General features: G+C 52.9%; 2 protein-coding genes across 19 annotated transcripts in view; one reads left to right on the top strand and one right to left on the bottom strand.

Annotated features, from left to right (window-relative positions):
• Positions 1-22517, top strand: part of VGLL4 (vestigial like family member 4) — a 165657-nt gene extending 143140 nt beyond the window's left edge. For 9 of the 14 annotated variants that reach the window (XM_089919724.1, XM_089919723.1, XM_089919721.1 and 6 more), the window contains 4 exons: positions 6227-6449; positions 8248-8344; positions 9979-10099; positions 10478-22517. In XM_089919724.1, the coding sequence (XP_089775850.1) occupies positions 6227-6449; positions 8248-8344; positions 9979-10099; positions 10478-11099 (1063 nt within the window). In that variant the 3' untranslated portion in view covers positions 11100-22517. Of the gene's footprint in view, positions 1-3076; positions 3129-6226; positions 6450-8247; positions 8345-9978; positions 10100-10477 lie in introns of those variants that run through there. The other 5 variants (XM_089919718.1, XM_089919719.1, XM_022562839.3 and 2 more) reach the window with 2 other exon arrangements.
• The window catches only part of ATG7 (autophagy related 7), a 236566-nt gene continuing 228117 nt past the window's right edge, over positions 14481-22929 (bottom strand). For all 5 annotated transcript variants that reach the window (XM_022562826.2, XM_022562827.3, XM_089919728.1 and 2 more), the window contains one exon: positions 14481-14597. In XM_022562826.2, the coding sequence (XP_022418534.1) occupies positions 14565-14597 (33 nt within the window). In that variant the 3' untranslated portion in view covers positions 14481-14564. The remainder of the gene's footprint in view (positions 14598-22929) is intronic.

The following is a 22929-nucleotide window of genomic DNA, read 5'->3' as shown; positions in this document are numbered from 1 at the left end:
TTATAGATTGCATTCTCCCTACGTCTTCACATCTCACGTCATCTTTTCTTGGTGCATGTCTGTCACTTTGTCCAACTTCCCCCTTTTAGAAGGACACCAGCCATTGGCTGAGGGCCCACCTTAATGCCCTCATCTTAATATGAGTCTCTGCGAAGACCTTGTTTCCAACTAAAAGCACAGGTACTGGGGTTGGGTCTTCAGCCTCTTTTGGGGGCAGGGGACACAATTCAACCCATAACTGATAAAAGGTAATTGAAAGGAGAAAGTGGAATGGCTAACAAATGTATGAAGAGGCCCTCGGTTGCGCTGGTGCCAGACGTGACTGAGGACGCAGTGGTGGGAGGAGTGCAGTGGACCGCGGTCCTAAAGGGCTCCGGCGGCACCCGCTGGTCCTGAAGGCGGGGCGCCCTGCAGCCAGAAGCCTTCCCTCCGGAGATGCACCTGCGCGGCACCCAGGTGCAGGAATGTCAACACCGTGGGATTGTTGATAACTAGGAAAACCCGACATGGCCAAATGCCTGTCGGGACAGCAGTGGATCAACAAGCTGGTGGATTCCGGTGAAGGAATCCTGTATGGCAGGTGACGAACATGAATGAACCGGATCTCTAGGCCAGAAACACGTGAGGGGAAAAAGCCCGGCTGTTAAGTACATACAGTGATGGGAATGTAAAATGTGCTGCTCTGATTTACAGATACGTTCACAGGTGGTCAGAGGACAAAGGCTCAGGTGGGAAGCATCTCCAAATATGGGCCAGCGGGTGTATCTAGGGATGAAGAAGAGGCAGGGGCCTGGGGGGTGTGAAGGAGGACCATGCTCTGCAGCTTTAATCCTTAGGAGGGAAGGAAAGATCTGAAGCAAATAGGATGGTGAGGTTTCATCTGTCAGTTCTGGGTGATGGGTACATGGGTCTTTGTAGTTTTCTCTGCATCCCTCTCTCGAGACAGAAAGGTGAAAAGGAGAGGCTTTGGAGCCAGTCAAATATAAATAGAACCCTTGTACTGTGTTAGTTTTGCAACCTTAGACAAGTTACTTCTCTCTCTGCATCTCGGCGTACACACCTATGCGGTGGAGATGCTGGTGCTTACTTTGCAGCCTTGTGGTGGATTTAAATAAGGTGAGAATGATAACTACCGTCAGTAGATGGTAGTTGATGATAATAAAGATAATCCACGTAAGCAGTTTACTCGGAGGGATTCCCCAGCTCGTAACGCTCTCTCTTTCTGGGCAGGTCTTTCTGAGGGCAGCGATGCAATGGAGGTGCTTCTCCCTGGCACTGTAGGTCACACCTGTCATGGGACAGAGCCAGTGAGGTGTGTGTCGCTTAGTTCCAGGTAGTGGGTTTTTGAAATGTGAACTAGCAGAAACGGGGGGGGGGTTAGTGGGAGGGTGGCATGTTACTCGGGTGGAAAGATGGGGCAGGGATGTCATCAGCCAACTGCACCGTCCTCCATGCTCAGGTCGGGTTCCCTTGAACCTTGGATGCGGTAGGGCTGTGGCTTTTTTCTTGATTATTAAGTGATGTTAAGCGGTGGCAGGTGTCATATACGACACAGTCTTCCCCCTAGTCAAAGGCAGAGACAGCTGCCCCCGAGTCACTGCCGAGCAGGACGTGCTGGGCACTGCAGCAGACAGACCGCGGTCCCTCTGTGCCTTTGGGATGCCCTGAATGCCGGTATTTCTCAGCTTTTTCCGGCCCATGACACACAGCTCACCATTTTGTACCAGGAGGGCACCTCTGCCTCGCCTCCCACCCCTTCCCCATGCCAACGCCTTCCCTCCACACCACACACCCTGGCGGCGCTGTCTTGCCCCGCCGCTTCCCGTCTGAAATTGGTACCTTGGAGTGACGAGACTGACCCAGGATGTCCTGGACACACCCACGCGCCCTCCCGCCTGGTTGGAAAGCAGTGAATTCTCCTGCTCTCAAGGAGAAAGAGGGGGTGATGCGTGAGGTTTGGATGACCTGGGGGACACTTAGAAGCGGGGGAAGGGGAAACAAAAGATGGGGAAGGTAGTGAAAGGGAGAAACTATCACAGCTGTTTATGGCTGTTTAAATGCTCCCTAAATTCTGCATTTTTCAGAAAAAAAGTCTTTCCTGCTGGGAATTTCCTCAGAAATTGCCTTAATTCCCTTTCGTTCACCACAGATCCTAACTGGACTCACACATGATATGTGTACTTTAATAGTTCAGTTAGGGGCTTCCCTGGTGGCGCAGTGGTTAAGAATACACGCAGGAGACAAGGGTTTGATCCCTGGTCTGGGAAGATCCCACATGCTGCGGAGCAATTAAGTCCGTGTGCCACAACTACTGAGCCTGCGCTCTAGAGCCCGTGTGCCACAACTACTGAAGCCTGTGCGCACCTAGAGCCCGTGCTCCACAACAAGAGAAGCCATCGCAATGAGAAGCCTGCGCACCGCAACGAAGAGTAGCCCCGCTCGCCGCAACTAGAGAAAGCCTGCGCGCAGCAACGAAGACCCAACGCAGCCAAATATAAAATAAATAAATAATTTTTTTAAAAAGATAAGTTCACTTAGTGAATGGTGGTTAAGACACCCGCTCTGTGCTCAGCCCCGTGCCTTGCAGGGCTGTCCCCTCACGCACGTGCAGGTCCCCACCGTGCCCTCGGTGCTCCAGTCTGGGGGGCCAGGGAGGGCCTCCTGGAAGCTGGGGATGGAGGGGTGGGTGATGCGGGGGCCTGCAGTGAGGATGGCTGAGTGGCTGGGTGTCTGGTTGCCGTCCCGCCTCCAGCGCTCAGGCTAAGCGTTTATCGTCCTCACCTCGGGCCTCTTTTCTGTGAGACAGGGACGGGGCCATCTACTTGATCCACGTCACAGACCCAGCAACTCAGCAAGTAATGGCAGGGGAGAGACATTTTCTGGTTTTAATTTTTTAAAATTATTATTATTTTAAATTGTAGTGCATGCAGCGCACCACTTTAGCCATTTTTAAGTGTACAGTTCAATGACATTAAGTATCTTCTCTGAGGAAGCTTTCTAAAATTAACGATGCTTTAACAACTTTATTGTGATTCGTGTTGGGCCGTGAAGGTGAAGGTTTGTTACCATCCTGTAGGTTCCCAGAGGGCGGACGCTTGTGTGAGGGATGCAGAGGACAGGCAAGATGGGTGAGTCGGAGGCCGGGCTCGGTCTTTGCCGTGACCCTCGTGGGCCCTGCTCCCTCCTTCCTTGAACCTCCATATACACCTCACCCACGTGCACAGTGGGTGTTGCCACAGACCTTCAGTCCACTCCTGCCGTGAGTGTTCTGCATCCCATTGGCCGGGACACCCTGTCACCTCAGGGATGTTCCTGTATTACGGGAGCCTGGGCCTGCGCGGGGGACACGGGGGCCGGGCTGGGCCGAGGGGCCTACAGCATGGGGACCCCCGGGACCCCAGAACATTTCCTCCAAAGCACTAAGTAAATAGCTTCATCCCCACATCCCTCCCCTGTGCTAAGAATTCAGACTCCCTTTGGTTTAGTTAATTGGTGTCAGGAGGTAAGGAATTTAGTTGAGGCCCGAGATTGTCAAGTAAGACCTTCCCGAGGGTTTCCTTCAACTCTGAGCCCCGGTTGGTTGAAGGGCGGGAAAACCTCACGTCGGTGAGTGTGCAAGTGGATGCACTTTCCTCAGTTCCACTGCCTGGAGTTGAGTCTACTTGTCCCCAGACACTGGGGACACTGCTGGCTTCTCGCCTCAGGGCAGAGCGGCGGCACGTGGCACCCATTTCCCAGACACCTTTTTGCTTTTGAGCCCCTTCCCGTTTTCTCTGTGGAAATGCCCTCCCCAGGGTGAGGATGGGTCCCGGGAGGGGCCGTGCACCCCAAGCCTCCTGTCATCGGCTGCCCCTCTGCGTCCAGCCCCCCGCACGAGCCCTCTGGACTCTTTCCCAAGCAAACGTCGTCTTTAATGAGAACGGAGGCGCCGCGGGGCTCGCAGGCAGGAAGCGTGTGGTTTGGGTCCGGGAGCACATGACGCCCCGGGAAGCAGCGGAGCCCGGGGTATGAGTCACTGGGGGAAGGAAAACAACGTCTGTCTTCAAGCTCCGGGAACTGGGAAAACGAGCTGGAAATCTGAGTAATGTATAATTTTACTAAAATTAACCAGCGAGGTCTTCAGATGGTTTCTGGGTGTTTCAGTGTCTTTTCCGGTCCTTGATGCCTGCTGCGTCCTGCCTGCGGGGGCCCATTCTCCCGTTCGCTCCCTGCGGGTTGACTTGGGACAGTCCCCATCGCTCCTCGGGCCCCCTGCTGCGCTGTGCGGTGTCGCGGTGCTGCGTGGTGCGGGGTGTGAGCACCGGCGCCCCCGGGCGACTCTCCAGCCTTCTGCCCGCTCCTCCGGCCCTGCGCCCCTCCCGGTGCTGTGGTGGTCACGGGGGAGCTTGTCGCCCCTGCCCGTGGTCGTGAGCCCATGAGAAGGGCTGTGTCTTCCTCTCTGTAACCGTCAGAAAATAGGGGCTCAGTTAACATTGGTTGAATATCGTGGGGTCTGAACTGGACGGAGGCGCGTTCCAAGTGACGTGTCCAGTCCCTGAGTTTGCAGAGTTCATGAAGTGACCTCTAGAAACCTCATTTTGGGAGGTAGGTTCCCTGACACAGTGACAAACCTCACTGTGTCAGGGAACCAGTTCACACTGAATTTTATTCAAATTTAGATGGAAACCTGATGCTGGAGATGACTCTGTGTGACAACGTAGTCTTCAGACACCGGTCACCTGTATATTCAGTAATAAGTACCCGTTCAGGGAAAAGCCAGGTTATCTTGGGTCTGAGGGGCCTGAAGCCCATCGAGCCAGGCGTCCCCGTTCTGTGCCGTTCTGCAGGAACGTTCGGCGTTTGCGGTCACGACCGCGCAGCCCTTCACTGTAAAGGCCTGTAATGCCATCTGAATCATCACAGGAAGATGAAATTATGGACAGGCTGGTTTCAGAATTACTTTTTTTCTTTTCTTTTTCTATTTTTGGTATTGTAATTCTTTGAAAATTGTCAGGATCCATGTGGTGTGTATGGAACATCTCATCTACACTGTGACCAGAACATACTCTTCCGTGATTGTCTTCATGGGCTGGAAGTTTATTGTCTAACTGCTTCTAAGTCAGCTTGTATAGTCGACCAGCGAATAGTGCGGGGCTGGGGGGACACACCCATAAATTACATGCTGTGCCTTACGCAGTTCGTTGCCCTGTAGTTGATGAACTGAGCTTACAGCTGATTTGGTTCCGCTAATGCCCATTGATCTCTCCACTGTCACAGAAGCCATTACCACATTTTTAGCTAAAATACTTGCTCCTTTGTTACGAAAAAAGACTGCTTTGGCAGCAGAGGACACAGCGGATTTAAGGGCTGAGACCTGAGGCACAAAGAACCCCTGGGCGGGGGTGAAACTACCGTGAGGCCCACCGCTACCGTGCGGAGTCATTCTCCCCGTTCTCAAAGAGACGCAGCGTGTAACCTTGCCCCTAGACGAGATCCATCAGGTTGCAGGCAGGGCCCGTGCTACCGCCTCATCTGGGTCCCACTCGGCCCGCACCTGCCTGTGGTTGGACTTTCCTACGGCAGGGCCCTCCCGCTGGCGCGCCAGGCTCTCCACGCTCCACACCAGGCTGATCGCCACACCGTGAGCCAAACACCACGGCTCGCGGGCCAGTAGCCTCGGCCAGTGAGGAGATTGGACTGGGTCTCGGTCCCCTCGTCTGGGGCGGGGGTGGTTACAGCCTCCCCTTCTCAGTGCTGTTGGGAAGACTGAATGAGCTGAGGCCAGTGGAGCCTTAGAACAGGACCCGGCAGGTAGGAGGCATGGGGTTACTTGGGCATCATCACCACCACCATCCTTCTGAAGGCAGATCCTGGGCCAACCAAGCCAGCCTGGAGCACACAGGTGAGATCTCTGGGCTCTGAGCGAGTGGAGTTTGTTGAAGAAGCGCTCAGCCAGACTGCTGAGCAGGGGGCTGCCGTCTCGTCTGGATGGAGCTATGGAGCTGACTCTGGACCCTGGGAAGGTGCTTCTCCCCAGCACCCACCTGGGTTAGCATCCTGGCCCCTCAGTTACCGGTAGGCTATTCGATCAGAGCCTCAGATGGTGGGGTGATGATTGTGTAATATTTACCCACACCAAAGTGAGGGATGAAATGATCGGTGTGAGCGTCTCACCGCGGTCGCCAGCTCCCTTGCCTCCCAGAAGCTGCCAGGTTTTCCTGTCTGAGCGTTCACTCCTCTTTTTCAGGAACAAGACGGCCAACGGGGACTGCCGGAAAGACCCGCGGGAACGGAGCCGCAGCCCCATTGAGCGAGCCGTGGCCCCCACTATGAGCCTGCACGGCAGCCACCTGTACACGTCCCTCCCCAGCCTCAGCATGGAGCAGCCCCTTGCACTGACCAAGAACAGCCTGGACGCTGGCAGGCCGGCCGGCCTCTCGCCCACCATGACCCCAGTGGAGCGGCAGCAGGTACGCCCTTGTCCAGTGCGCCTCGGCTGGTGGCCGGTAGTGGGTCCGGGGGCTTGGGGGATGGAGGGTGGGGTGCAAGGAGGGCGGTGACAGACGTGGGGAGTAACCCCACCCTCGGTTCTGTACTGAGGGTGGTTTTAATTCTGACCTGGGCCTGCCTAGGCCTCGCCCCTTGGGACTAATGGCCTCAGACAAGACAGTGTCTTTGGGGCTTAGTTTCTTTGCACGAGACGGGGTTGGTCTAGACTAGCTGTGTTTCTAGCAGTCTTCCTTGGCAGCCGTGTTTAGGGCTCAATGTAATAATCCTAATAGGAATCCTGCGTTAACCCGTTAAAAGGCCACACAGATAGAGTTAAATGCCAGGTTGCTTTGCTTTGGGCTGGAATCCTATGAAGTCAGTGGTCACAGTGGCTATTAGCTTCTGCTGGTCAGAAACCTGTGATTGGCAGACAAGGATTTTTTTTTTTTTTTTAGGAAATTAAGTTGTTAATAAACACAGATTGCTTGGTAGGAAAAAAGGCTTTAAAAAATGGGGTTCCTGGGGGCTTCCCTGGTGGCGCAGTGGTTGAGAGTCCGCTTGCCGATGCAGGGGACGCGGGTTCGTGCCCCGGTCCGGGAAGATCCCACATGCCGCGGAGCGGCTGGGCCCGTGAGCCATGGCCGCTGAGCTTGCGCGTCCAGAGCCTGTGCTCCGCAACGGGAGAGGCCACAACAATGAGAGGCCCGCGTACCGCCAAAAAAAAAAAAAAAAAAAGGGGTTCCTAGGGGAAGAGCTAATAAAAGGAGGCATTAGCCTTGAGGTTCAGAAACACTGCACGAACCCATGGCTTTTCTCTCTGAACCTTTGGGGCCTGTGACCTAGTAGGTCCTCACTCAGTGTTTGCTTAAGACTCTTGGACGTGGACAGCAAGCAGAGGAGGTGCTGGGGCCGCCGGAGCCGGGCTCAGCCTCCAGGCCACCGCTGTGTCCCCGGCCCGCGCCTGGTTCTGACCCAGTCTGTGACACCTGCTTGTGAGGGGCCCCGGGCGTTGGGCGAGGTTGCGCTGGTGCCTGTGGTTCCCAGTGAGGCTGATGAGCGGTTGCGCTTCCTACCTTGGAGCCCAAAATCACAACCCTGTTTGTTTCCTTTGTTCTTTTAACAAAACTGCGTGGACACTTGCTTTGTGTAGGGAGTGTGTTAGAAACTGGTCAAGCTGGATGCGGGCGCTCACAGTTTTGAGTCTGGAGGAGACAGGGAGTCAAAAATAACTCAGGTCTTAATGTATGAATTGGTGAGAAAAAGGCTGAGTTAGCACGTAGTGAACACTCACCAGTGCTGCTGCGCCCCGGCGCTGGGAGGCCCTGGAGCTACAGGAAGGAAGGGAGTTATACTGGGAGGGCCCGGGGCGTCTCCCAGACCCGGGGTCGTGGGTACAGCCAGGCTCAGGAAGCAAGGGCCGGCTCTTGCCTGGGCGAGCAGATAGGAGGCAGGACCCTCCTTCCTCCCCTGGCCCCGTGCCTGTCTCTGCATCCTTCTCTCTCTCTGCTTCTGGATCACATGGCCAGCTCGGCGTGGCCGTCCCCCAGCTCCTGAGCTCAACTTGAATCTTCTCCTGAGTCGGCCTTGGTAGTTGAGCCACAGCCTGAGGCAGATCTCCAGCCTGACCACGGGGCGAGGTCACTTATGAACATGGCTGCACAGCCCCATCTCGAGGATGGAGGGCACGTCACTACGAGAGGGCTGGCGGGGAGATCACGGGCTCGGGGGTTTAAATAGGCCCTTCAAAAGGTGGGCTGCACACTGCAGGCTGTCCTTCAGGTGCGGCATGACCAGCACCTGCAGGGCAGGACTCCTGGACGTGACCACGGGCCAGGCCCCCACACCCATCTCAGGCGATGCTCCGAACGCCCCTCAGGTACGAGTCTTCCTGTTTCATACTCAAAGAAATGGAAGCTTAGAGGGCTGAAGGTCCTGCCTACTGACTAGAGCTGGTTCACCCAGGTCCACCCGGCCTCAAAGCCATGTTCTCTCCTGTCTGCCGTTGTCATCCACACGGGGGGGGGGGGTGTCACACCAACTCTCCTGGTGGCTCCGTCCCATTGCTCTTGTGTGGAATTAATAAAGCCCCAGATTCTTGGTTCACGTGCTGCTGCTAAGCTGCATCTTCTCCCATCCTGGACGTGTGGAATTTCTTGTTAGACCCAAGCACATCCCCGCTCACCGGTGTGGGTACAGATCTTCATCACGGACGTGTTCTTATCATTCCTGTTCACTTCCCATCACAGGAAGGTTTGATGTGCAGACTTCACAGTGGCTACTGATCCACCTCTTTACGGGAAAGGCCGGGCGTGGACAAGGCCCGATTCCCTTGTTGACACTGCCTTTGGGGTGACCCTTCAGCTAGGTCCTGCTAGCTGTCTCGTCGTCCGGGTTTTCAGGAGTTAAGTTTCCTGGCTGGAACCTAAGGGCGCTCAGTTGGTTCACAGATGTTTTCTGTCCGGGTCTGGGGATGCAGACACTCGCTGGTCCCTGCTCTGAAGTGTGTGTGGTCGGGGAGACAGGTGCCTCTGGAAGGGCTGGTATACTGACTGAATGTGGGGCAGGCAGGGGGAGGGTCATGCTTCACAGAGATGATATTTGAACGGGGTTTTAAAGGACGAGCGGAGTTTGCCAGGCAGACTCTGCGGTGGTTTCGGGGAAGGAGGGCGAGTGTGGGCAGGAGCATGGGGGTGAGGGTGCTTTGTGTGTAATTCAGGCACTTGGATAGATTCCTGCGTTTCTGTCTCCATCATGACTTGCATGGTCGTAACAGAAACCGACTCGAGCTGGCTTGGCTTGAGAACAACCAGGAGTATATTAGAAGGGTCCTGGGATGGCCCAGAGAAGCCGGGGGTTGGGGGGGAGGGTTCCAAGGATACACTCTGAGAAGGGCAGGGCCAGGCGCTCTCAGGACCGTGACGGTAGGAGCCGTGGTCCCTTTACAGCCCTCTGCCATCTGCACGCTGGTCTCCCGACTCGGCGATGGTCTCATTTCAGATCCGAGAGTTGGGACAGGCCAGCTCCCAACAGCCAAGCCTCTGTCCCACGTCCCTCACCGATCCACACTGCCACTGCCTCACACTGAGGGTCACTGCTCAGACAAGGGAGAGCTTGGGAGGGGGCCGGGCGCACACCCCCAAGACCCTCGTTCACGGTGGGTTCGGGTCGTTGAGCGGTGTGGCCCCCAACGTGAAGCAGGAGGCGGCCCCTGGGCTTGACTGGATCTGCTGTTGGGCCGGCAGGGCTCCAGGAGGGGCTCCCGCAGGGCGTGGGTACTGGTGAGGCCCCGCGCCGAGGCACCACTCCAACACCGAGGCCGCCGGCACTTGGTTTTCCAGGCGGGACGGGTGCCCGGCGGGGGGACTGAGGGGCGCCGGGGTGGCCGCCCGGCCTCGGAGCTGGGCGGGGATATGAGGATGGGGTCGCTCGCCTCTTGGGGCGGGGGAGCCGAACCGCTGCTGCCGCCTGTGTGCCCGCGCCCGCACTGACGCCAGCCCCCTCCTTCCGCAGAACCGGCCCTCGGTGATCACGTGCGCCTCCGCCAGCGCCCGGAACTGCAACCTCTCCCACTGCCCCATCGCGCACAGCGGCTGCGCGGCCGGCCCGGCCAGCTACCGGAGGGCCCCGAGCTGTAAGTGACCCGCTCAGACCACTGCAGGGGACTGAGGGTTCCTTCCGTGTCCTCTTGGTCCCAGGAGCGGCTGGCCTCTGGGCCCCTTTCTGAGGGAGGTCGACACCCTGTTCTTTGAGCCCCGGTGCAGTGGCCTTGTGCTTGGCGGGGGGGGGGGGTTCGGGGGAGCAGCACGTCGGCCCCGCCCACCAGGCCCCACCTCTAGCGGGGCCCGCCGGCTGCCGCATGGGGGGGGTCTGAACGCGTCCACGGCCCGGCGCAGCAGGCGCGCCGCCCCGTGGCAGGCTCAGAGAGGTGACCTGTGCGGGCCACCCCCCGCCCCCGGTGTCCCCGGGTCCCAGCCCTGACCGCTGTCCTCCCCCCCCCCCCCCCCCGCAGCCGCCACCACCTGCGACCCCGTGGTGGAGGAGCATTTCCGCAGGAGCCTGGGCAAGAACTACAAGGAGCCCGAACCGGCGCCCAACTCCGTGTCCATCACGGGCTCCGTGGACGACCACTTCGCCAAAGCCCTGGGCGACACGTGGCTCCAGATCAAGGCGGCCAAGGACGGCGCGTCGAGCAGCCCCGAGTCAGCCTCTCGCAGGGGCCAGCCCGCCAGCCCCTCTGCCCACATGGTCAGCCACAGCCACTCCCCGTCTGTGGCCTCCTGAAGGGAGCACCGCCCTCCAACGCCACGTCCATCTGCATGGTTTGCCTGAGCTTCGAACAGTCAGTGCTTAAAAAATGGAAAAATGAAAAAAAAAATCGTGGGGGTGGGGGGAGGGAGGGATGGTTTATTCGCAAAAACCACGTCGTCGGGATTTTTGTTCTTGTACTTGCTTGGTATCCGTACCCGGGGCCCTCAGACGTGATAGCAGCACCTGCGTGTGGAACCTCTGTCCGCTGTCGCCCCCCAGTCCCTGCCTTGGTTACCAAAGAAGCCTCAATGCAGGTCAGCTGCCCGACAGGGCCTGGACTCCACGGCTTGCGCTTTCTTAGTCACAGGCCAGGCCACTGGTGACCCAGACGCTTTGTGCTTTTTCATTTGCTTCTCGAGACCGGGGCGTGTGCGGCTTAGCTTCCAGCCCACGTGTGTGTGTGCGCTTGTGTGTGTGCGTCTACTTGAAGAGAACAGAACTGTCGTGTCTGATTTGCACTATGGGAGGAGGACTCAAGTTGCCTGCCTGACAACTTTGTGCGAGATGATAGTACTCTGAGGGCAAACTGCTGAAAAACGGAGGGTTTAAGGATGACATTTCTGACCATGGGTGTGTTTTTCTGTTGTTGTATTAATTTAGACAAAACTGCTTTGGAAGGGGAAGTCTCATGCAGGTTTATAGGTCTTTCTCTGTCTAGATTTTCAGGTGCTTGCAACTGGACTGCAGACTCTACCAATCACGGGCATTTTACCTTTTCTAAACACTGCAGTTTGTTAGACTAGAGCTGAAGTTGGAGGATTCTGTAGTGCTTTAAACGTGATGCATGTTTTAATGGATAAAAATAGCTGGTTTCTATTAATTGTATAGACAGTAAACAGAAAGCTTAAATACTTACTAGCTTCTTTTCAGAATTCGTTTATTTTTGTCAGTTACAGTCCTAGATATACTTACTGCTGGTACAGTTGTACTCTAAGATTTGTGTTTGATATTCACGTTACTCCCAAGTAGCGTGGGGCCAGTCGGTCCCTGGCAGGCCCTGGACGCAGGCGGGCGAGCGGCTGGTCAGCTGCAGAGTGGGACGCTGGAGTTGTGGCTGCAGGCTGACAGTATCAGTTATTTTTTTTTGCATCCCTGTCTGCTTCTTAACTCGCTCCCAGGGCAGTTGGGACTCGTGTCTTCCGACTTCCCTCGACGCAGAAACTGCTCCCTTTGAACTCGTGGCTGAACAGCAGATTGCTGACAATCTGTGAGATGGTGTTTTGTATGCTTCCTCGTACGCTGGGGCCAAGGCAGTATACATTCCTCTGACTTTATACAGTTATTACTGCATTTATTATCGTTTGCTATAGTAATAGCTACTAACTAGAAATTAGGTGAAGAAGAAAGCATGACAGACCCAGCTGTGGATGTTCGACAGCTGCTCTTCTTTCTGGTAAACGTTTCTGTGCCCCTGCCCCTCCCCTGTGCTACTACCCTCCAGCCTTGCCCACCACAGGGCCTGAGCAGTCACCTGGCCAGGTGACTCGGGCATGACCACCTCACCCGCGAGGCACCGTGGACTCACCGGAGCTCTCGAGGCTGGTTGTCAGTGTGAGAAAAGTACAGGTTCGCTGGTTGGCATTGGTGAACAGGCAGGAGGATGGGCTCTTGTGGCCACAGGGTGGCTGTAGGTATTTGAAAAGGCGGAGGAAAGCCTCCCCTTTTGCCCCCCCCGCCCCCGCACACGTTTCCCTCCCACTTAACTGGGCTTCCAGGCTTCTGCATTCAGGCCCCTATATTTTCTGTAGGAAAAATCGTTGAGAACACTTTTTTTATATAGGTAACTTTAAGACCATCATTACGCTGTGCGTAAAGAATGTACAGAGAAATTTGTAGGTATTTTTTGAAGAACAATTAATTTGTTAATGATATGTAGCTATTTAATTTTTCCCTTTCCTATTGTAATCATTCATATTTTTTTGTTGTTTGGAAAAAAAAGTTGATCTTTTTTTTGTCGTAGATTTGTCTGTAAAAGTGCAGGAACACAGTTATTCTATGAGAACACTGCATCTGCCTTAATACCCACTAGTTTGTTATCGCTACAGGCTACTGAGCGTCGCCCCAGGAAAACAACCCCACTGCCGGCGGCTCTGTGCAGAACGGGCTCCTCGCACACCCGCGTCCACCAGCGAGGCCATCGCTTTGCGAGGGACGGTGGCACTGAGGGCCAGGTCCCTGGTGCGCTGACCTATCTGGGATAGGCAGCACCTGGGAGGGGCCTCGGGCAGGAAACCAAACGGTCACCAGGAAGGGACACTCCCAGGCCTCGGGGAGCACAGAGAGGTTCTTCACAGAGCCAGGCCATCTGCAGTGTGTTCTGACCATTCTCTCCATGTTTGTAAATCTGTAATATACCATTCTCTGTGGCCTGTTTTTCCTGGAAGAAGAAGAAAAAAAAAGGTTTGGCAGGCCATCTTTTTTTTGTACTTAAAAGTAGCCTTAAGAACAATAATAAAGTGCTCTTAAACCACAGACTGTATGTGTGATCCTTGGGTCCTGCAGTGACAGAGCCAGGCTGGGTGGGACCTTTGCTTGAAGCCCCAGAGAGGCTGGGGCAAGGCTCAGCAGCCCTGCCCTGCTGTACAGTGGCCTCCAATTTAAGCCCCGCACAGGCTGGAAAGCTGTAATTTTAACTCTCTAGGAGAAACGTCGTTTACCTAACTAACTTACTTACAGAAATCCAACTCTTGTACGACTCAGACTCAATTCTGACTTTGGTTCCAGGCCCAAGACAAAAGATGACACCACAGAAATAAAAGTGGAAAGGGCTCCTCTCCTGGGTTCCATGCCCAGCTCTGAGGCTGGCACGGACGTGCTCACCCAGGAGGAGGAGGAGGAAAATCAGCCCAAGGGGCCCACGGCAGAGCCCTCCCGCCACCCCTGATGGACACCTGGCCACAGGCTGAGGCAGACACACCACGGACTCCAGCCCACACAGAGTCGGGCCGTCCAGGCCACCACCAGGGAGGAGCCTGGGACGGAAGGCGCAGCTGCCCCTGCTTGTGGCAGGAGAGCAGGCTCTCACGTGGGGTCTGAAGCCTTCTCTGGGCCTCGGGTGTCCTGTACAGAGGCAGGAGGGGCCCCACACAGGCAGCTTCGAGGATCTGTCCCTGGGCCCTGCCACCAGCACAAAGCAGCAGACACTTGTGTCCTCCCGAGCCCGCAGCTGAGGACAGGCCCGCAGGTGGGGGGAGCTGTCTGGGCAGCAGACTCCGTCCTCAGCAGGGGTCTGGGTTCACAGGGACAAGTGCGGTCCCTTCTGTCCCGCACGTGCCTCAGCTCTCCTGCCTCCCCCGCCTGCAGGCCAAGCTGACGAGAACCCCAGCGCTCACACGTGCCCGGGGCCCCTCTGCGGGCTTTGTGGCACTGCCCCCGCGATGGCTGCGGCAAGGAGCTGACTTCTCACTTCCCTGCCTGCTCTGCATTGGGCCAACTCCTCCCTCTCCTCATTCCACCCCATGGGGGTCACGGCCAGGAGAATCCCGGGAGCCTGACTACCAAACACGTGTGACAAGAAGAAGAAAGAACTGCTCGTGGAGGGAACCAAGTCCCAGATCACTGGCAAGGCCGAAGCCAAGGTTATTATTTAGCTGAGAACTGGTGGGACCATGAATCATAAGAAACGGAGAAGCTCCCGGGCAGCAGAGGGAGGGCCCCAGTCCTTAAGGTATGGAGATGAGGGGACCACAAAGGTTGGAGAATCACCACAATCACCGGTCCTGGGGGCAGCGTCCTGCTCCGGAGACTGAGAGCCCCTCAGCGGGCCGGCAGCCAGGGTGGGGGGCGTGTCAGACGGTCTCGTCGTCGCTCATGTCCCAGATCTGCGTGGAGAACGGGAGATGTTCAGAGCGTTCGTTCACCCGGCACCACCTGTGATGCTGCCTCAAAGCCGTGCAGCTGTGGCGACAGCAAAAGGAACACGGCCGCCACCTGCAGTGCCTCACAACCCCTTGTCACCAAGGGACTGACACCCCGTTTCCTGTATAACGAAACCACGTCTCAGAGCCCTGCGGTCACTTGCCCAAGGCCTCCCTGGTGAATGAGCCCCCGGTGGCCGAGCTGGGGGAGCGGGGATTTGGACCGGGCCGTGCGGACCCTCCCACTGCCGCAGCGTCCCTGCCCCGCCCAGCCCCCCACTCACTCCCATTTCTGTGGCGCTGACCACTGCTGCCCTCCAGAGTAAGCCCTCTGGCCACCACGGGCCCCGAGGAACGAGAGGAATGAGGGGGGGTCCTGCCCGCTGGCCCCCACAGGCCCAGCTTTGTCTCTGCACCCCCAGCGTGAACCCCCGGGAGAAGGCCCAAGGCCAGCATGGAGCCCCCAGGCGCTCCTCGCACCCTGTGCGCCTGGGCCCTGAACTTACGCCTACAGACTTTCAAAATTCCTAGAATTGGTTGCAAAAGGCCACCTCAATGCTGGCAGAGCCGAGGAAAGGAACATCGTGTTTACGCGAGGCTGGCCCGGAGAGATGGGGAGTCCCAGCCAAGGTAAATATCAACACCAGCTTGGCTTTCAGTGTTGGGGATGTGGAAAATAAATACAGAGAAGGAAATTTCCTCTCTCCTGAGGACCAGCTGCCTGGGGCCGAGGGCTGGTGGTGGGTGTGCCTCTCACACACACCCTCACTTTTACATGCACCCTGCTGTCCAAGGACACTGGGATGAGACCACCAAGGTCCAGACGCCCGAAGCAGCGGGGATGGTGCGGAGAGACTGGGGCTGGGGCCCAGCAGCCTGACGGTGGCCTGGTGGCCCTGCCCTTTTCTGGGCCAGGCTCCCCACCCAGATCATCCTCAGCAAGGCTTGACACAGACCCCTGGGCCTGCCCCCTCGTGTGGGATGGGGGCTGGTGGTGGAGGAGCTGTTGCCTTTCCGACTAAGGCTGCATCTGACGCACCTCCAGTTCTAACCATCCGAGTGGGGGAAGGGGCACCAGAGGGCTCTCTGACACAATTCATTTATTCTTTCACTCTCATTCAGTAAACACACGCGGGCTCTGCCGACCTGGCGCAGATGCTCCCTCCTTCACTCCTCACAACAGCCTGTGAGGAGGTGTAGATGCAAACAGGCTCAGAGAAGGGGAGTCACCTAGCCCAGGATCACACAGCAAGTAAGGTACAGAGCTGGGAACACAGGTGAGAGGGAAAGGGTTATGTGAGTAAAAAGGCTGCCTGGGCTTCAGGGCTGGGGCAGGCTGCTTGGAGGAGGGGGTCAGGCCAAGACGAGGGGGGTGAGCCCGGTGGGCCACGGCCCCCTCTGTCCTCCCGCCCAGCCTCCGGGGAGGTGGGCCGCCAGCCAGGGCCGGGCAGAGTCCGTGTCAGTGAGCAACGCCCTCCTGCAAGTGGGTAGCCAGGGCTCTTCACAGGACCCTGGGGGGCCAGGCCCTGGGAAGGGCTTTAATGGGAAAGCAGGAGCCTCAATCCATTCTGTCATCCATCTTATTGGCTCTCAGCTCTGGGGAGGAATCCTCAGCACCCGGCCCTACCTCTGCACACGGCAGGGCGGGGAGAGAGCTGGCTTGAGCATGGGCAGCAGGGAGGGATCCTGGCTCTTCCCCTTGTTCCTGGCACTGCCCAGGCTGCGTAGGGGACCAAGTAAGGCACCCAAAGGGCTGATTATGATGGGACTCTGCAAAAGGGGGGTGGGGGGAGGCAATGGATTTTACAGAACTGCTCGGGGATTTTCCAGAATGTGTTCTCTGGGCCGGAGATGGGGTTTCTCTGCTAGGGCAGCCAGTCTTTTTGCCGTTGGCTGGGCTCAGGAGGGCAGCAGCAGTCTTAAGTGTAAACCTCCAGAAACTTCAGCCTCGACAAATACTGTATGATATCACTTAACGTGTAGAATCTAAAAAAGCCAAACTCATAGAACCAGAGAGTAGTTGCCAGGCCCTGGAGGGGATGGGGAAATGGTCACCGGGTACAAGCTTTCAGTTATAAGAAGCATAAATCCTGAGGATCTAGTGTATAGCCTACCGACTACAGTTTATAGTACTGTATACTTTTAAAATTTGCTAAGAGGGTAGATCTTAAGCGTTCTTACCACAAATAAAAAAAGGGCTGTGAGCTGAAGGATGTGTTAATTAACTTGACTGTGGACATCATTTCAAAAGTATACACATATTAAATGATCACATAGTATACCTTTAAAAAAATCACATGTACAACCTAAATATATAGTTTTAATTTGTTAGCCATTCCTCAATAAAGTTGGGGGCAGGGGAGAAACGTAAGCCTCAGCTCCTGGTAGACTGTGGACTCCCAGGTTAGTCTGTTCCCTGCTAGGTCCTCAGCCTTCTGCCCACCACCTGGGGAAGACGGGGCCATGTCCTCTTAATGAATAAAGGTTGTAATAAACTGGCAAAGATTTTAAAAATATTAGCACTCAGTGCTGGCAAGGGCATGGTGAAACACTTCCAGGAGGAGTATAAATTGGTACCGTATTTTTTTAAAAGAAGAGATTTGGCAGTATGTAACGCGAAGCTTTCGAAACGTCCGTACCCTGAGGAAGAGAGAAATGATCTTTTTTACAGATGATATGCAAGTATACCTAGAAAACCCAAGAAAATAAATGCTGAGATGAATACAGATAATAACGAGTATTCATAAGATAGCAAGATATGAAATTAATGACACAAAATTATAGCCTTCCTGTATACAAACAACATCCAGTTAGAAAACATAATGAAAGAGAAGAACCCAATGTAAGAGCAATGAAAAAGATAAAATTACTAGGGAGTAAACCTAACATGAAATGCACAACATCTTTAGGGAGAAAATCCTTCAAAACAGTCCTGTAACAGTCCTCACAAACACTGTATGGAAAGTAAACTGCGATAAATGGGGATACACCCTGTGTTTTTTGCATGGGACAATTCAACATCAATAAAGATGTCAGCTTTCCCAAGTAAACATATAAATTTAACACGATCTCAGTTTTTAAAAAATCAAGTATCTTTCCTGGAGCTAGACAAGCTGGTTTTAAAGTTTATGTGGAAAAGGAAATAAGCAAGACTTATCTAAGAAAACCTTTGAGTATGAAAAGAGCAGTGAGGCAGTTCCCCTACTCTGTGTTTAAGCAAGTCATAAAGCCTGTAATTTACAGGGTTGTGTCAGCAGGAGCACAGACAAATGGGCCAGTGGAACCAAATGAGTCGAGAAACAGAACAGAATGTCCAAATACACATGGAAATTTAGTATCTTAATAATAAAGGTCTGAGGAATGCGATCTCAAATCATTAGAAAAATATGAGCTTTTAAATAAACGACATAGGGACAACTGGAGAGTCATTTGCAAAAAGATAAAATTGATTCCATGCCTCACTGTATATCAGAATCAAGGCCAAATGGAGCAGAGATGTACGTGTAAAAAAATGAAACCATTCAAATACTGGATGCAAACGTGGGTGAATTTCTTTATAACTTGGGAGTGGGGAGCCGATGATCCAAAATCTATAAACAATAAAAACAGATACAGTGGATGATGTAAAGACACACGTGAGGAATTTTGCATGGAAAAAACACCGTAAGCAACGTTGAAAAGACAAATGACACACTGGGTGAAAATATCACCACACACCATGAAGGGCTCATCCCCCTAACATATAAATAGCTCTTAAAATCAAGAAGAAAAAGACCAATAAACTGATTAAAAAAAAAAAACCAAACAGGCCAAAGACATGGGCAGTTTACAGAAAAAGATAAGCAAATAGCTTTTATACATAAGAAAAGGTGTTCAACCTTACTTAAAAGAAAAGAAATGCTAAAATTTCTTAGGACACAAAATTCAAAATTTCTGGTCTCTGAAAGACACCACTATGAAAATGAAAAGGCAAACGACAGAGCCACACTGTACATAAAGAGGACTCAGATCCAGAATATACAAAGAACTCTTCCGGCTCAATGATAAAGAGACAAATAACCTGAGTTTTTAAAAGTGAGCAAAAGGTTTGGACACATATTTCACAGAAGAGGAAATACAATGCTAATAAGAACCTGAAAAGATGCTCAGCATCCTTAGTCTTTAGGGAAATGCAAATCCAAACCACAAAGAGATGGCCAAAGAGCACGTGAAAAGATGCTCAATATCACTATTATAGAAATGCAAATCAAAACTACAATGACATCCCACCTCACACTGGTCAGAATGGCCATCATCAAAAAATCTACAAGCAGGGCTTCCCTGGTGGCGCGGTGGTTAAGAATCTGCCTGCCAATGCAGGGGACACGGGTTCAGGCCCTCCCCGGGAAGATCACACATGCCACGGAGCAACTAAGCCCATGCGCCACAACTACTTAGCCTGCGCAGAGCCTGCGCTCTAGAGCCTGCGCGCCACAACTACTGAAGCCCACAAGCTTAGAGCCCGTGCTCCGCAACAAGAGAAGCCACCGCAATGAGAAACCCACACACTGCAAGGAATAGTAGCCCCCGCTCGCCGCAACTAGAGAAAGCCCGCACACAGCAACGAAGACCCAACTCAGCAATAAATAAATAAAATAAATAAGTTTTAAAAAATCTACAAACAGTAAATGCTGGAGAGGGCATGGAGAAAAGGGAACCCTCCTACACTGTTGGTAGGAATGTAAACTGGTACACCACTATGGAGAAGAGTACAGAGATTCCTTAAAAAACTAAATATAGAAGTACCATATGATCCAGCAATCTCACTCCTGGGCATAGATCCGTAGAAAAGCATAATTCGAAAAGATACATGCACCCCAATGTTCATTGCAGCACTGTTTACAGGAGCCAAGACATGGAAGCAACCAACATGTCCATCAGCAGACGAGTGGATAAAGATGTTGTACATATATACAATGGAATATTAGCCATAAAAAAGAACAAAATAATGCCATCTGCAGCAACATGGATGGACCTAGAGATTGTCATACTGAGTGAAATCCATCAGACAGAGAAAAATAAATATATCACTTATATGTGGAATCTGAAAAAAAAGGGTACAAATAAACTTATGTACAAAACAGATGTAGAGTCACGGATGTAGAAAACAAACTTATGGTTACCAGAGGATGGGGGGGAGGGATAAATTGGGAGACTGGGATTGACATATACACACTACTATATATAAAACAGGTAACTAATAAGGACCTACTGTATAACACAGGGAACTCTACTCAATACCCTGTAATGACCTATATGGGAAAAGAATCTAAAAAGGATTGGATATATGTATAGCTGATTCACTTTGCTGTATACCTGAAACTAACACAACATTGTAAATCAACTATACTGCAATAAAAATTTTAAATTAAAAAAAAAACCACAAAGAGACAGCATACCTTACCTTCTAGAATGGCCAAAATGAAAAATTGTGGCTGGCAACACCAAAGGTCTGCGAGAATGTGGAGCAGCAGGGACTCACCGGCTGCTGCTCGTGGGAATGGAAACGGCACAGTCCGTGAGGAGAAAGCCTGGCGACTTAACATCACGTGCGCCCCAGTGACTCCATTCCCACTTACCCCAGGGAATGCAAACACGGGTCTGCAAAAAGACTGCAAGAATGCTCATGGCAGCTTTAGTCCTAATGGGCACGGACTAGGCTCAATCCGAATGTCCATCAACAGGCAAACAGTGACATCCATCCAGCGGACACTGCTCCCCATCAAAGGAACCAGCCACCAAGGCACACAGCAATGTGTATACATCTCAGAATCTCTATGCTGAGTCATGGGAGTCTGACACAAGTCTACATAAATCCATTCATATGAAATTCTGGAAAGGGCAAGACTAACCTATGGTGACAGAAAGATCACTTGCCACACTCACCAAACTATACACTTTACATGCGTGTGTTTTATTATATGTAAATTGTACTTTAATAAAGTTGACACTTTTTAAAAAGCTACGCAGAACATTTTTCACCTCTCAGATCGGCAAAACCCCAATACAAGTGCTGTGGGAAGCAGCACTCTCCTGTAACGCTGCTAGGACAGAAGTGGTGTGACCCGCAGATGAGAATGTGGCAATATCCAACAGAACTGCTGAGGTGTCAACTCCTGACCCAACAAGCTCACTCTTCATAAAATTTGCAAAAATAAACAGGAATGATACGCCAGAAATTAAAGTAAATGGCTACCTACGGGGTGGGTGGAATGGGCGTGAGGCTACTCTGAGCGTACCTTTTCACTTTAGAACCAAGAGACTGTTCTGTGTATTTGAAAAACTAAAAAAAACAAAAGCACAGCAACAAAACCAAGATAGATAAATTGGGCTTAATCAAAATAAAAATCTTTTGTGCATCAAAGGACACTATAAAGAAAAGGGAAAGACAACTCAGAGTGAGAGAAACATATCTGATAAGGAACCTGTATCTAGACCATTGACAACTCAATAGTAAAAAGACAACCCAGTTTTTTACAATGGGCAAAGAAGCTGAATAGACATTTCTCAAGACAGACAGATAACTGGTTGAGAAGCACATAAAAGACACTTGATCATCATTAGGCATCAGGAGAATGCAAATGAAAACCACAAGGAGATAACACTTTGCACCCATTAGGATGGCTTTAATCAAAAAGTCAGTAACAAGCGTTGGTGAAGATTTGGAGAAGCTGGAACCCTCACACGTTGCTACTGGAAGTGTAAAGTCGTGCAACCACTTTGGAAAGCAGTCTGGCAGTTCGCCGAACAGCTAAACATAGGGTTGCCAAATGGCCCAGAAATCCCACTCCTGGGTGTATACCCAAGAGAAACGAAAACCCATGTCCACATAAAAACTTGTACACGAATGTTCGTGGCACTATTCATAACAGTGAAAAAGTGGAAACAACCCAGTTGCCCACCAAGCAATGAATGGAAAATGTGGTCTCTCCTTACAGTGGAATATTATCTGGCCAAACACCTGCCTACACTCCGTCTTCTCAAGAGCCTGGGGACGCTGGGGTGACTGTCCCCTTTTGCCAAGTAGGCAACTCAAGTGCAGAGGAAGTTATGTAACCTGTCAAGGAGGCCAAGCTAGTAAGGGGTAGAGCAGAGGCTTCTTCCACTTTATCTCACCATTTCCTTACTGTTGAGCATAATTCCTTCCAAAAAACAGTAAAGGGCAGAAGCTGACATTCTGTTAGCCTGGCACCCAGTGAGTGGCCCCACGGCCAACACACAGCTAACCCAGGGCAGTAAAGGCCAGGGCAGCTGGCTCCCAGAGTCCCTAACCTCTGTCCTCCAACACTGTTCAGAAAGCGGAACCTAAGCTCCTGCCTCTTGGCTCGGCCTTTGGGCCCCCCGAGGAGAGGACTGGCGGTAGCGTGTGCTGGCTGGGGGGCCTAGGCAGTCTCTGACCCGGGCCCCTCATGCTCTCCCCCAGCCCCCGCGCTGCAGCCCTCAGGCCAGTGTAGGTGTGTAGTTGGCGGGGCTGGGGCCACCACTGTGCATGTGGGTAAGGGGAGACTTCCAACCGCTGAGGCCCGTCACACGGGGTCAGGGAGCACGAGCGCTGGACCACACACCCCCAGAGGGCCTCAAGGTTTCACTTTCCACTCTCCCAACGAGACGGACGCATCTCAGAGGAGCCATTTGTCTTTCAATTTCGAACCTGTGTCCCATTTCTGGACCACACTGTGCCTGGAGCCTGCCATGAACTAAGGTTTTTCTTTTATAAACACTGTAATTATCCCGTAAATGGCATGGTTATATTTGTGTATGTGTGTTAAAAGTGTTCATTTGTTAAATGTAAACATTTAAAATCTACCACCATTTTTGAAACCTAGTTTTAGCATTTCTTTATTTTTAAGATAAAAATTAAAATATCCCGATCTCTCTTGGGCCTCTGAGCAGCCCTGCTCCCCATACCTCCTCAGTGGGATCCTCACAGGTACGATTTGTTCTACTGGGAAGGACCGAGAACAGAGGGGTCTGGGGGTGGCATATGCTGGGGACCAGGTGAGGACACTGGATTGGGCTTCCCCGGCAGACTTCCCAGCCAGGGCTCCGTCCACTTGGGGGGAAGAATGAAGGTCCCATCGTGTTTCCAAGTGGGTAACACTATAGCCATTCATTCATTCACTCGTATGTTCACTCATTCAGAAACATTTACTGGGTAGTGCGGCATTAGGTGAGAGGAGGGGAGGGGGTTCCTTCATTTCCTGCCTGTCCAGGTGGTCAGTACTTTCCTTAAAATTATGGGAAACAATGGTGGGCC

This window comes from Delphinapterus leucas, chromosome 10 (genome assembly GCF_059928025.1).
Source record: "Delphinapterus leucas isolate spDelLeu-1000000601 "Yukka" chromosome 10, BTC_Dleu_Yukka2, whole genome shotgun sequence".
In the NCBI taxonomy this organism is placed as follows: Eukaryota; Metazoa; Chordata; class Mammalia; order Artiodactyla; family Monodontidae; genus Delphinapterus; species Delphinapterus leucas.
Note: the sequence above shows the minus strand (reverse complement) of the source record. Positions and strands in the feature narration are given on the sequence as shown.